The 14,253-nt window shown below is 35.3% G+C and overlaps 1 protein-coding gene across 1 annotated transcript; it reads left to right on the forward strand.

Moving 5' to 3' along the window:
• The first annotated feature begins 501 nt into the window (after positions 1 to 501).
• On the forward strand, positions 502 to 8,318 carry LOC143469403 (cell division control protein 6 homolog). The gene is made up of 9 exons (XM_076967084.1): positions 502 to 5,400; positions 5,556 to 5,758; positions 5,906 to 6,078; positions 6,325 to 6,474; positions 6,604 to 6,700; positions 6,916 to 7,090; positions 7,242 to 7,450; positions 7,538 to 7,678; positions 7,806 to 8,318. Exons 1-9 carry the CDS (start codon positions 4,719 to 4,721, stop codon positions 7,893 to 7,895), a joined length of 1,920 nt encoding a protein of 639 aa, XP_076823199.1. The 5' UTR covers positions 502 to 4,718; the 3' UTR covers positions 7,896 to 8,318.
• The last annotated feature ends 5,935 nt before the right edge of the window (positions 8,319 to 14,253 follow it).

Raw genomic sequence — 14,253 nt, forward strand, 5'->3', positions numbered from 1 at the left:
TATTTGTGTATAAGGTAGACTATTGCAAAAGTTTGTCAGTTAACTCTTCCGACACCGAGGTAAAAAGCATTGTAGGCTATATTTCTAAAGCTGCAATAAATTTCAACAGTGGATCATTTGTGTGTGGTTAATCAAATATGTGTTTAACTTGTATGTCAAAGAAATATAAAAGATGGAGGTAACTTTGTAACTGGTGTAATATCTCTATAGACAGCTGCTAGTTATAATCATTTATCTTTTAGGTATATATTCAATAATAATCTTCATTCCCATTTAATATGAGGAAATAAAGGATTATAGAATATATATTCATAATATGCCGTACCGTAATATTTTTTTGTAAGCTCTACTCACTAAATTTTATAAGGTGGGAAGTAGCGAGATTTATAGGCTCCGTCGTTGTTAAGATGTCTATAGTTTACAAAGACCTCTGAGAAAAAGTGCCGCGAATTTACAGCGGTGTTGTTTTTTCTTTCATCAGTTCGCGGCAAATTTGCAGGTGTAAGGAGTGGAAGGTGGTTTTCCCGCGCAAAGGGTGTTTGAGGCTCACTCTCTTGATAGTTACCATCGTCATTCTTGTTTTACCTGTTAAGGTGCCGTTTATCTGGGTCTGTTAGTGGTTATCGGTGGACGTCTCGGGCACAAGGTATTTCTATTGGTGGATTAAAGTGATGATTAACTTTTCGGATTTGTTTTACAGAACGCTTCACCATAACTAATATACGGTAGGGCGTGCCTTAAGCTAAAATTTAAGAAGGTGGGCTCTCATATACTTTTGCACTCCGACTTAAAGGCCTATATAAATGGGGAGGAGTTATGAGATAATAGAAAATAAGTCATGATGTATTAATTCCTCAATACTCAACCCTGATTTGCATGGGAGTGCAAAAGTATAAAAGAGACTCATCAGAAAGCGTTCGGTAGATTGTATTAAGCATGCGTTTTTTTTGTAAATTAAAAGCAATAGTTTTCTGTTTTAGCTGTAGGCCTATTACAACATCCAAACTAGAAAAGTAAGAGGACTGAGGAGATTTGTTTGAACTATTGGTTAACCTTATATATGAGTTTCCTTAGAACAACGGTCAACACTAGACCTTCTCGATGATTTATTTTTATTTTACTTAGCCGTATTCATTCGCCTAAGAGTTTATGTTTTTAGATGTATACTATTTATATTGTTATGACCGCTTTTACGCACTATGTAAACATTAATGCTCACCATGTGTAGCTTTGTATTTTATTAATATTTTACTCATATACGACTTGTGACTTAGCGTTTTAATAAGTTTCTTATACACGTACAAGGCTACACCATTATACACAACTTCTTTCCGAGGCATATAACACCCCCCCCCCACCCCCCGTACTTTTTGATCTTTTACTTTAATTAGGTAATTGCACTGTGGTGATTGGGATTTCTGTGCAAGAGGATTTATTCTACTGTATTTGATTTTATACAAGAATGCCGGTGTTTTTAATTCCAGTGATTGCCATGTCGTTATTATATATTCCACACCGGTGAAAATATCCGTTTTCATTACAATTTTTTAAAAGCAATGGTTTGTTGTATTGGCGGTAAATGGAAAGAGCAGATCAATCAGAATTTGTTGTGACAAAGGAACAAAATTTATATCATCAGATGCGAAATGCAAAAATCAAATGCGTGCATGTCAAAGGTTTTTATCTTAATGCCAATTTATAATAAATAAACAAAGCTTCAGTGTGAACTTCATGCCAAACTTTTCATTTTTGCATACACGATTTCTTGCGGAAAACTGCTGTACTTTCCAATCGGGCTAATGGAGCCAGTGTACGAAATTTTCTATTTCACACATTTTGCTGTTCTATTTTTTGTTTTCTGGTTGTTTGATTTGTTAAAAATAGACATCAAATATTTTGGTATTTAATTTTTGGACGATGTTCATAAGAAAATTCAGCTTTATTCTGAAAAAGTTTTGTTCAAGCCTCATAGAAATTGTCTGAAACTTATTTCGATTATTTAGATAAATTTATTTAAATTGCTTCAGTCTTGCAGTGATTGAAGACTCGGTTTGCGATACTTAGAATACGCAGAAATGGCTGGTTCACAAAACTTAAACCCACACAGAGAAAAGTGGTTAAAAAAGAAACTTGCAAAAAAGGTAGCTTTGTAAGTCAAATTACAAAAATGTTAAGGAAGAATTAAGACCCAAGCATGCGAAAAAAGTATGCAAATGGGGATAGGCCGCCTTGTGTGACTCATTGAGATGCAGGAAGGGACTTTGACTTTGTAGTACAAAAAAGGCTCACTAGCTAGTTCCCTTTATGATATAATATATTTTTGTACCGAACATCGCAATTTCATTTCGGGCTTAAAATTTTTTTTTATGATATGGCTAAGTTGGATGCAATAGAAATAAAAGAAACATTTTACTTAAATATGTCATATTATGGCCAGAAGAAGAATCATGCCTACTACCTGCTCCATAAATTTAGATCATAAGAATGTTGGAATAATGATTTTTCAGCAAAATTCATACACTAGGCACTTACGGTAACTGAAATTTTTTAGCAAACCAAATTTCTTAATTACCATAGTTTTTAAATTCTGTTTACTCATTTTAATAACGCTTGCTGTCATATAAGAGTTGGTAAAACTATCCACAAAAGCCTCCTGAAATACTATCTTGTTACAAACTACAATTGTTATTTCAATAAAGTTACAGACTATGTCTAAAGTATGCAGGGTCAGATTTTAAAGGGTATCTCATTCCCATAGCAAACAAATTTTGCATTGGGCATCCAAAATTGAGTTAAAAAGATGCTCACTGGGCACCCATTGTTTTTTTCAATGGAGGGGTAACACTTCACTGCACTGCTCATTTGATTGATGTCTGGAGAATGCCATGGTTTAAAGCTTGATCTGTGCCAAAGCCTTCTATGTGCACAGCATGAAGATATTGTATTAAGCAATGTCTTTAAAGGAAAATTACTCAGTTATGCAGTGCAGACAGTTGTGACCAGATAATTGGAAAGAGGAAAGGCTTTTATGAAACCTTTGACCAAAAAATACTACATTGTCTGTTAGCAGATAGGCTTAGTTTATTGTGTAGGCTCTTTTGGGAGGCAAATAGCTGAAAGGCCGCACTTTCCTCACCTGTATAGGCGAACCTGTATATTCTATAGGTACCCCAATTTTGTTCAAAGTGTGCAAGTATATCTCTGGATAGGATTAAGTGAGTGACTGAAATATCAGCTTCACAATGCTAATCTTCCAGTGTTAAGTTTTCTTATGCTTGAAGTTTTGTTTTCTTTCTTAACCAATAGGTTAGGGCTTAGGCTGTATAAGTGTGTAGGTAACTTAGAAGTACTCGAGTAGACTAGACTTTTCAGCCCTAGACTGCTACCGTAGCAAAGCATGTGCAAAACCTAGGGGTATGCCAAACAGAAAATGAGCTTGAAGGCTTGGCATGAGCCTCACTTGCAGATTTACCCGAACATTAACTTTTGGGCAAATAAACAAGAAGTATATATACTGTTGCCAAAGAGTTTTTTTTCCAAGCAACTTAAAGATATACATGTTTGAAATTTGTTGTCGATCACTACAAGGTTATAATACAATAGAATAGGTATATAATAATACACTAATAGGTTACAATAGAGAAAATTGGATTGTATGGAATTAGGTATTGTGAAGCCTGTGGGGTGAAAAAGTGTGATACTTGTCAAAGAAAATCATATACAACTTGGTTATGTTGATGTACTTTTGTTTGTTTCATTATTTGCTATCGACAGGTGTGTGCACTTCATGTAGTCATTATATAGTTCATGCATGTCATGCGCAGAATGTCTCACATATTACACTTAATCTTTAACTCGTTATTTCATTGACTTATAACACTGGCATGAGTATTATATATACAATATACTACCGTAATTTTTGTTCCTAAAAGAGTTATCTCACAGTTTGTGTTAGTCGTATGCTCTCATTTCATACATCCACGTAAATCCCCCTATAGCTAACGGAGGACGTATGCTATGGATGTAGCCTACACTGCAGTATAATGGCAAAGGCATTTCGCTCACAGTTCTTTTTTGTTCGATTTATTATGACGTCAAACGTTCGGGCTCGTTTACTTAGGAATATTGCAGTCAAAAGCTCATGTTTTCTCGACTTCAAGCTTTTTTTATTTCTACATCTCCAGCGGAATTGATAAAATTAAATAAAAAACTTGTACACCTGGTAATGACCATGAACTGAAAATTGTGGCTTATTTACAAGTTTACGAGGCTTTTACTATTTTGAGGTTTCTCAGCTTTGAACAAAAATATTTGACAGAAGTTATTACTGAATGGTACTGTACTCGTACCATGTGTGTGCGATAATCAAAAAACATGCGAGTGAGAAGAAAAAGATTAACCCAGAAGTTTTGCCTAGTACAGTAGTGTGGAACTGAAGCCAATAACCGAAAAATATCCCCATTTTCTGAAGACATGGCATGCAGCACTTTATATTGTTGCTGTTGTGCCTTGCAGTCCTTAAATATATTACCTTTATGAAGAACATTTGTTATAATTTGATTTTCATGGTTTATTGGTCACTGTTTATGTAAAGTTTGACAAGCATCCTACCTATTCCAAACTCAAATAATTGCTTGCTTGTAACAGCCGTTCGAAAATGTTTATTGTATTTAACTTTAGATTTTAAGGTTTTAGATTTTATTTTTTAACTTGTCGCCATGTCTGTGAGAACTACTAGAAGTGGCAGAGTCTATGCAACTCCCGAAGTAAAGCAGCATCGACAGAACAAAGATGATTCATCATTTACAAAATCTGCAAGAAAGAAGCTTGCATTGTTTGACTCATCAACAGACATGAAGCAAAACACACTAACAGATGAGTTAGTTTTAGAAGAAATATTTAAACTCTCTCCCGTGTCACCTGTGAAAAGATGCAAAGAAAACATAGTACCTAAAGCCAGTAACTGTCGTTGCATTCTGTCTCCATTACGGAGTTTAACGTTAAACTCTCCACCTTCGACAAAAGGTAGTCCTGCTCTCTCAATTTCATTGCAGAATCAGTTACAGGCAGTGCTGTTGGCTAGTCCACCTTCAGTTAATAAGTCATCGCCAAAGGTTCTTAAATCACCTCAGAAAAGAAGCTTACCTGAAAATAATAGTGTGCTTACAAATGGGAATGTAACCCCATTGAACGATGCCACCAATGCAAGCCCTAAAAAAGTGATACAAAAGTTTATTACTTCTTCACCTTCTCCAAGTAAGAAGACTAAGCTTGGGCAAAGCTCTGGAAAACCAAGACGGGCGAAATCTGTGCAATCACCGGCCAAATTTACAAAGGCTATATTACAAGATAAGTTTTGTAACAAGGAAAACATTCCTCCTTTTCAACTGAAGAAGAAAGGTATATATTTGAAAGAAATAACAACAGTTACGAATTTGATATTTAGTTTTGTTAATATATGGATGGAAGTTTTTTTTAGTCAATACTTCATGCATTTTTCAATTGATTTTGTCCTAATTTCATTTATTGACTATTCTGACCGTTTTTATTCACAGATAATAATCTATACAACAAAGTGAAGAGTGCTTTACATAATGCTGTACCAGATCAGTTAGTAGGTCGTGACCCAGAATTATCAGAAATTTCATCCTTTGTCACTAATCACATTGCCTCAGGGAATGCTGGCAGTTTATATATTTCTGGAGCTCCAGGCACAGGGAAAAGTGCATGTTTAGTGAATGTTTTATCAAACGAAAAGGTTCATATTCATATTGGGATATACAGTATGAAAAATATTTTTTATTTGTATTTATCTGAGAAATTCAGTAATCCAAATGTTGTATTGTAGCCCTAAACAAGACGTCTATTTTATATATTTCCTGATTATGTTTGACTTGTATTCCAGATTTGCAAAAAGTTAGATCAAGTGATTACAATCAACTGCATGTCAATGCGCACTGCCCAACAAATTTATCAACGTGTTGCTTATAACATGGGAGCAACAAGTCGTCAGTTAAAATCGGCCAGATTGGCGCAGAAATTCATTGAACAAAAATTAATTGAACCAGGAAAAATGAAGTAAGGCAAAAGACTCTCACATTAATGTGGTTTATTTACATGCAATACCACCATGTAACACTGTATATTATTGTCTACTAATGTTCTCATGCTCTTCGAATAATTTGGCTATCACTTCTTTTTTTGCAGTGTAAATGCAGTTGTATTGGTCAATGTACATCTCTTTGCTCTCTTTGCATTATCAGTTTAGTTCCTTTTAATAAGTGCTAGATAATGGAAGATCCTAATTATGTTTGTCACTTTTAGACTCCTACTCTTAGATGAAATGGATCAATTGGAATCAAAACACCAGGAAGTTCTTTACACCATGTTTGACTGGGCTTCCATAACAAACTCTAAACTTATTCTCATTGGAATTGCAAACTCTCTCGATTTAACTGACAGGATTCTACCACGGTAAGTTATTAAAAAATTTGTTTTACACTTGCAGCAGGTAACAAGTAATTATGTATGTTGGTAGTAAATGATAGTTGTGGACTGAAAGTGGTATGTACCCAAAAGGTTATGTTTATTTGTCAATTGCAGATTACAGGCTAATGTGGAATGCAAACCCCGTTTAATTAATTTCAAACCTTATTCAAAAGATCAACTTGTCCAAATTTTGCAAGCGAGGATAAAAAAGGTATATTTCTCAACTAAACACGAAAAAGTATCTTTAAAGTAAATTGAATTGCCAATTAAGATTTTACTACTGTAATAGGTGCTTGTCTACGAATGACTTGCATGTGTCATAAGTGGATTCAAGCATATCACAGTGTCAATGAAAACAGTGTTGTTACAATTTTTTCATTCCTTTGTTAGCCGAACCGAAGCTAACTTTGCTTTTTATCAATCCAGGCCTCAGAGCATGAAGAGAACGATGTCAGTGTTGTGGATACAGTTGCTGTTCAATTCTGTGCTCGCAAGGTGGCTGCTATGACTGGAGATGCCAGAAAAGCTTTGGAAGTTTGTAGAAGAGCCGTAGAAATGGTTGAGAGGAAACATTCTAAGCAGACATTGTCTCCTAGTAAAGGTGAAAAAAGGCAAACAACGTAGTCAGATTGTGACATACGTAATGTTGTTCAATCTGCTCTGATTTTGTGCTTATCTTTTGTAGTAAAACACAAGAACCCTTTTATTTGCTGTTACTATAATGCTAATGGTTTGCACAAACTTACCCTTAGCATCTTCAAAAAAAGTTCTGAAGGTTGGATTGATGCAAATCTCTGATGTTTTGTCTGGCGTCTATGAGTCCAATAATTTCTGTGCGAGGTCAAACAATGATAATGAAACTGACAACGATGATGCTTTTCCACTCCAGCAAAAGCTTGTAGTCTGTTCACTTTTCCTATTGTGTAAAACCTCCAAAACTAAAGAAGCATCGTTGGGAAAAGTATGTATCATTAATCTGTGATATCGCCAATATGGCGTTAATCTGTTTTTTTGTTATTTGTTATTCCAATGGTATATTTCTTGAAAGCTGCATGAATCTTACTCGACCATATGCAAGAGGCGTCACGTTCCATCTGTTGGCCAATCAGAATTTGTATCTCTGTGTGGGTTGGTGGAATCACGTGGAATAATATCAGTTAAGAAAGCGAAGCAAATGAGACAGACCAAGGTATGCTATCCCATGCTGTACTGTGTATAGATTTTATGTAACACATGTTTAGTGTTTTATTTCATATTTATACAGTAAATTCGCCTAATGCACACATAATAATGCTTAAAATTAAACATGTTTTCAGATTAAATTAAATATGCAAGAAAAAGATGTTGAATTTGCACTTCAAGGCAAAGCATTGCTATCTTCCATCTTGCAGATGAACTTGTCTTAACAAATATCTTCCGTCATACGTATCTTAAGTCACTGTCGTCATATAACTGCTATTATTGTTCTTCTATCGTGATGCGAGTTATGTCTTTATGACAGAAAAACTTTCTAATTGATATTTTATTGTCTTTTATAGCATATATGTGAATATTTATATTTAATGCTATTGTGGAAATTGTAAAAAGATATGCGTTTATGGTGTGTTGTTTTGGTGCCGCAGTTCTCGGCATTGTGGAACTGAAAATATTACTGCCACTCTTTTCACTCGATAAGAACTGCCTTACACACGTTCTTAGTCATTGTACTGCACCCGTTGTTTGTATTGCAATTGCATGATTTTGGTTGTCAGTGTTTTTATTGAGTGCGTTGTGAAACGTGTAATGGTTATTGTATGTCAATGGTTTTAATAAAAAGAAAAGCAAAATCACCTTTAAATTGGGATATCTCGCTCCACCAAAAAACAGACGGTATTTTTTATTTTTGCTGTAGGATAACGAAAACATACATTTCATTTTTACGTAGAAATAACCAGCGGCAAGAGTTAGATTAATTTCATATCCATTATACATATGCGTGGACGCCATTCTGAAGAGCAAGAGAAGAATACACTGCAAAATAGAACCAACGCAAGTACAGTTATTTCCAGCCGCTCATAATAGCCTGGTCCTCAGGTGGGCTTATAAAGCGGTGACCACTACGTAGGTTTGATTTTTTAAAGATTTCATCTAAATATTAACGGATCTGATATTATTTCTCTGCATTAAGTCTAATTTCTATGTTGCCGTTATAAAATTCTTTTCATTGTTCGTTCCTATCAGTCGTATGCCGGTACTGTATTATCACTTATCAGAATTAATAGTAGTTATATATTTCGTCACTAACGTTGAAACATTTTAAGAAAATAAAGATTCGATTACTGTATCAAAATATTACACTCTCAGGTTTCGGAGTACACCCGAAGAAGCAAGCTTATGCTTGCGTATTAAAGTACTAATACCCCTATAAGTAAAGTTAACCTTCAGAATGCCAAACTATATCCTGTTTTTTTATATTTTACTCTCAGGTTTATTGTATAAGCACTTACCGAGATAAAGCAACTTTCAGTATGGAGGTCACGACTAAGATAGATTTTACTGACTACAACTTGAGGGTTTGAGTGTCATGAACAATTTCAAATAGACAACTCTAGAATGGTCTATAAATGTGAAATGTAGTTTGTCTTTCATTAAAATAGGAATTTAATGGCAACGCAAGCGGCAATCACCGCAGCGACAACGTCGGCGTTTTTATAGTGATGGGCGGCGGGCGAGAGGACAGCAGAACGAGAACAAAGCCCTTGTTAGAATGGTCTACTGCTCTATTGTAAGAGAAGAGGCTTTGAACAAACCAGCTTGTGCTGTTGATGAATAGGCAGCCTGAAAATAGGATTTTGCGTGTTTGGTTGAAGTAGACCTACTAGCTAACTAGCAGTTTAATCATCGAAGTAGGAGAGGTAAAAACAACTTTGGATATATGTTTTGATGGCTTACAACCAAAACTGCCTTGACTTAAATGTCCGCTAAACTTATGATTATTTTTAATTCTTTTGTAGGAAGAAAGTGTTGAAAACTACACGTGGTATGAAGTTAGGTTATCTATTCTGTTTTCCCTTTAGGAAACGGGAGTTATTTCATAACATTTCTACCCACAGCCACAGATAGCTGTAACTGGCACCTTAATAATTTTCAAGGGCTCTACGAACTTGACATGTCAGTTCGTTAAATTGAATTGTTAAAGGATATTGACAATTTGTATTAGCTTAGTAGGACATATGTTAGATTGTGAAGTAAGTTGTTATAAAGGTAGTACTCTTCAACAATATTTGTAGTTTCAAAAGTTTTTTGAAAAGCTTGCTAGTGAAACATTCCAGGAAGCGTTCACCAAAGGCTTCAATATTTACCGAAGGTACATGTCTGTTTGTAGTTCCGGGATGAGTTCTGTTGACTGAGAGTTAAATTTTAACTGAATTATGTTCGGGTCCATAGTGACTATTCGTCTACAGCAGCGCAGCGATATAACTTTGAGTAAATAAAACTAGCCCATACAATAGCATTTCAGCTGCAGAGATAAAGAAAGGTCTTTTATTTTTATTGTTTGCCGTTTACTACTGGACTGATAGTGTGTTATCACACTGTAAGACATTTGTAAATGTTTTTGGCTTATTTTTTGTCAACCATTTTTGTTATTTTCGTATCAAGGCTACAACTAAGGTACGTAGTAAGTAGACCAGTAATTGACCATAGATTAGTGTGGTTCTTAAATTGTACTTTGTTAGAGCGGCCAGCCGCTGTTAAAGTGACACTTTCATAAGTGAAGAGGAGACCGTTATAAATTTAAGTGACCGTAAGATGTTCAAGTGTTTCCGCTGGACTGATCAAAGACCGCTATAAAACCCATGAGTCTGTTACGTGTTGTGAAACGGGTAAGCTATGAAAATGATTACCCTGGTGTGTTATTTCCCGAGTGATTCGATTTTATTAAGGAAGTTGGCTACTGAAGGAGACAAAATTGTTTACCGTAACTAACTGTGTATCTATCTAATTTCGCAAGACGTTGTTGCCAATGAATCGTGGGAAGAGTATGGGAGTTTTGACTTGAAACAGAGCACTGTACTAAAACCGCAATATCGTCACGGTCTGGAAATTATTTCTACGCTTGATTGAATTTGCATTCATCGATAGAGAATTGAGATAATCTTGTGTGAAAGCAGGTTAGGTTACTAATCACGTCATGTAGTTTATTATGACAGTGATTCCACAAAACACCCGCTTTCTTTGAAGGCTTTCAATTGTTATTGTCCTAAGTGCTATTGCTTGTTGTATTCAATTACAGTTAGCGATGTACAAAAACCATCTGATTGCATCCGCTGTAATCAAGAAGTTTTGATTGCCTATAACTGCTTTTTACAAGCATTGTGTGGTAGAGAGTTTAAGTTTTCGTTTTAAACTCAGTTGTTGAATTTCTTTCATGTAGTAAAGTGTTCTTTTGTACTGGGTCATGGTTCCACAAACCTTGGATTAAAATGCTAGTTTATGTTTAATGTTTGGTTAGTTTGCTTTTTATGTACGGCATTATTCTGTTAAGCGTGTATTTGTAATGTTCTTAATCTGGTAACGAAGTGTTGTGTGGGTGGAAACGAGGAGCAAAAAATTTCTCACCCAGCGCACAGATAACTTAACTGGTCAGTGTAAGCAAATATTAACACTAAATAGTGAAAAAGGCCTTGCAATGACTACGTAAGATTTGTGGTTTCCAGCAAACTACGACTATTGTTTACCAAATGTTGCAGAAAGGATTTTTGCATGACATTAGGAGACGCGGTTTGCTTTGATGTGGGGCCTTTTCCGAAAATAGGAAAGTGTTTGATGAAAAATGATCTGCATTTACCATAATTTAAAAACCATGAATATTTTATGCTGGGAGAGTCGCTTGTGGGCTCATGTCGTCATTTGTGTATAATGTGAGCTGCAAGAGTTGAACATGACTCGACACACAGAAAGACGAGCTTTTCGGGTTCGCCAAAATTGGATGAACTTTTGCATGATTTGAATGAAACTGCTAAAATTTTTAGCTATTTGCGTATACTTGTCTCTTGTTTGCTTGAGTATTAAGAAATAAATCGTTATCGAGTCGATAAAAGGGGAGGTGCGTTCTGTGCATTGTTGCAACCTCACGCAGTCACGCTAACCGCAGACACAAAAGGATGCAACATCTCGGTCCTTTCAGTCCTCAAATTTGAAAATTTAATTACAATTCTTACATTCCTCTAGCCGTCTCAATAAATCTTGCGTTTTCTCGCGAATACCGTTCTCAGGTAGGCTAACTTTGTGAAATAGTGAAGTGCTTATTACTACAATAAGCCTACTACTATAAACGCTTTATTGAAAACTTAGTTTATTTTCCTTCCAACACCTTTTTGGCATTCATATTGTCACGGGATTATTTCTACACCCTTGTTTTATTATGTAGCACTGCACATTGATACGTTTTAGTTGTATAGTTAGATGTATATTCCACGATGTGTTTTTAGATTTATATTAAGATGTATTTCACCCGTATTGTTGTGGCCATAATGTGTGACTGCGTTTTTATTTAGAATTAGTAATTCATCGATATTTCACTTGTGATTCCTTTTATTGTTAGTAAGTTTTCTACACACGTATACGTTTTGCACCCCACAACTCGCCCCCGGGGTATATTACGCTGCCCGCAATTTCCATTCTCACACCGGAATGATAATTAATTGCTTACGCTGTGGTTTTTTGGAGAAGAGTTAATTCAGTCTACCTTCGTTTTTAATACAAGAAAGACGTTTGTTTTTATTAAAGGAAGACTCATAAAAGATAGGAGGGCAGAAACCGGCTAAGTGACTAGCCGTTAAAACGGGAGGCCTCCTGGCCCAAGAAAAACTTGGTTACAATATTACTTAATTGATTTATTTAGCTAACAACAATCCTGTCTTACTACTTGTCATGAATGAAAGGCTCCCCAAGATACCATTTCACCGTAATTTTACAAAGACCAACTGCAGGTCAATCAATAAAGTTTCAATTTTGAGCAAAATGAAAATTCTGTATCATTTAGGACAGCAACGACTAGTGTTGTCACAATGGAGAGAATGACTAGTTAAAATATTCTGCATACATCTTGTCTACGTTGTGCAAAGGTTAAGCACCTACACGGTATTTTAGCTGGCAATAAGGTCCTTTTGCAAAACTACTTGATGGAATTAAACCGATTTAGGGTGCGGTGGTAAGTTAGTTGTAAGCTTATTACATTTCTTACTTCTATACATCCGTTTTATGCACTATAATAAGTTACTGTAGTGTTAGTAGCGGAATTTAGACGGGAAAGTTCTTTTTTCCATCGTATCTGCACTGCACGTACTTGCGTCCGATTTGGACAAAAAGTCATTCCAGTTCAATATACTTGTGATGTCATCGTGTAACCCTCTGTTCTTCTGATACAAATCAAGGCCTCACCACGTATTTTATCGTGCCTTTTGTAAAGCGCCATGCGAAATAAGGAGATTTGGAGCCGGTCTTTACGTTTAGTTAGATATATACTTTTATATATAGCACATGAAACACTTTTTGTGAGAATGTTGTTTTAATATTGTTCACCGCTTTAGGCACGCAGTTTCACACGTTCTTTTTAAGTTTAGATTGTAAATAAATGTAGACAACTTTTATATCTACTGATCATGAACTTATCTCATGCTGTCGGCGTTTGCTTTGACTTATAGAAGATGAATTGGTTGTCAATGTTGCAAGAAGTACTAAGAAACACTTTTCTAATATTATCGACATTAATTGCGTTATTGTTAACTCTGATAGATTTGATCCGAATAGTGCTAAAATTGCTTTCAGTGTTGATAAAATGTTTGTTGGCATTGTTGAATTGCCTTTGGCCATTATATGTTTGTGCTGGGTATTGATGAAAGGTCGTTGTATGTAAAACCATTAATAAAAAATTGATTATTAATGAATTTTTAATAAAATAATTCTTAATAAAATAAAAACAGATCATACAGTAGCACTCCAGAGGTTAATTATATTTACTCGACTTGGTGAACTTGGTGAAAAAGATTCAGTTTTTAGCAACAATAAAATACAAAACTAAAGAAAAACTTAAAGTTGAAAAGGAAATACTTCAATTATAATAAGTTAACAAAACGTGAAAAATCCACTAATTGACTCCAACGTGAAAACATTATAAGCTGCTAGCTACAGACAGACAGATATCTTACGAAGTTGGATTGGAGAAAGAATTTGTTGTGTGCGTTTTACATGTTGTTTTTTCGAACTTTCCAAAACATTTTGTTTGTGAAACATTATTATCGATGAATTGCAAGCGCCAAAAACCACGCAGTAGGCCTATACCAGATACCTGAAAATTTCAGGCTTGTGTTTACTCTGCAGTTACAAACCGTATGTTGAACAGATGGACTCCCTTGTAACCCGTTCGTTTCATTTTGCAGTAATCAATACGGCCGGTTGCGTAATTGCGTTACCGGTGGTCCAAAATCCTTTATTGGATGAAATGTCTCAGCAGCTCGGAATCCAATCTCACAATTTTCGCGCGGTGTCTGTATTTGCTTTCTTTAAATTTTAATAGAAGTGAAATTTAATTTAACAGTATTGCACTTAGCTCGTACGTTGTTATCGTTGTACTCATTTTTTTATTCTTGCTTTTAAAATCAGCTTTCGTGAGCGAGTTTCAACACTTTGTTGAGGACACAGGTAAACGATGTTTGTTAATACACTTCCAAATGTTCACGAAGCATCTTTTACTGTACGGTCACATATGACATGAGTCATGAC

This window comes from Clavelina lepadiformis, chromosome 8 (genome assembly GCF_947623445.1).
Source record: "Clavelina lepadiformis chromosome 8, kaClaLepa1.1, whole genome shotgun sequence".
Taxonomy (NCBI): Eukaryota; Metazoa; Chordata; class Ascidiacea; order Aplousobranchia; family Clavelinidae; genus Clavelina; species Clavelina lepadiformis.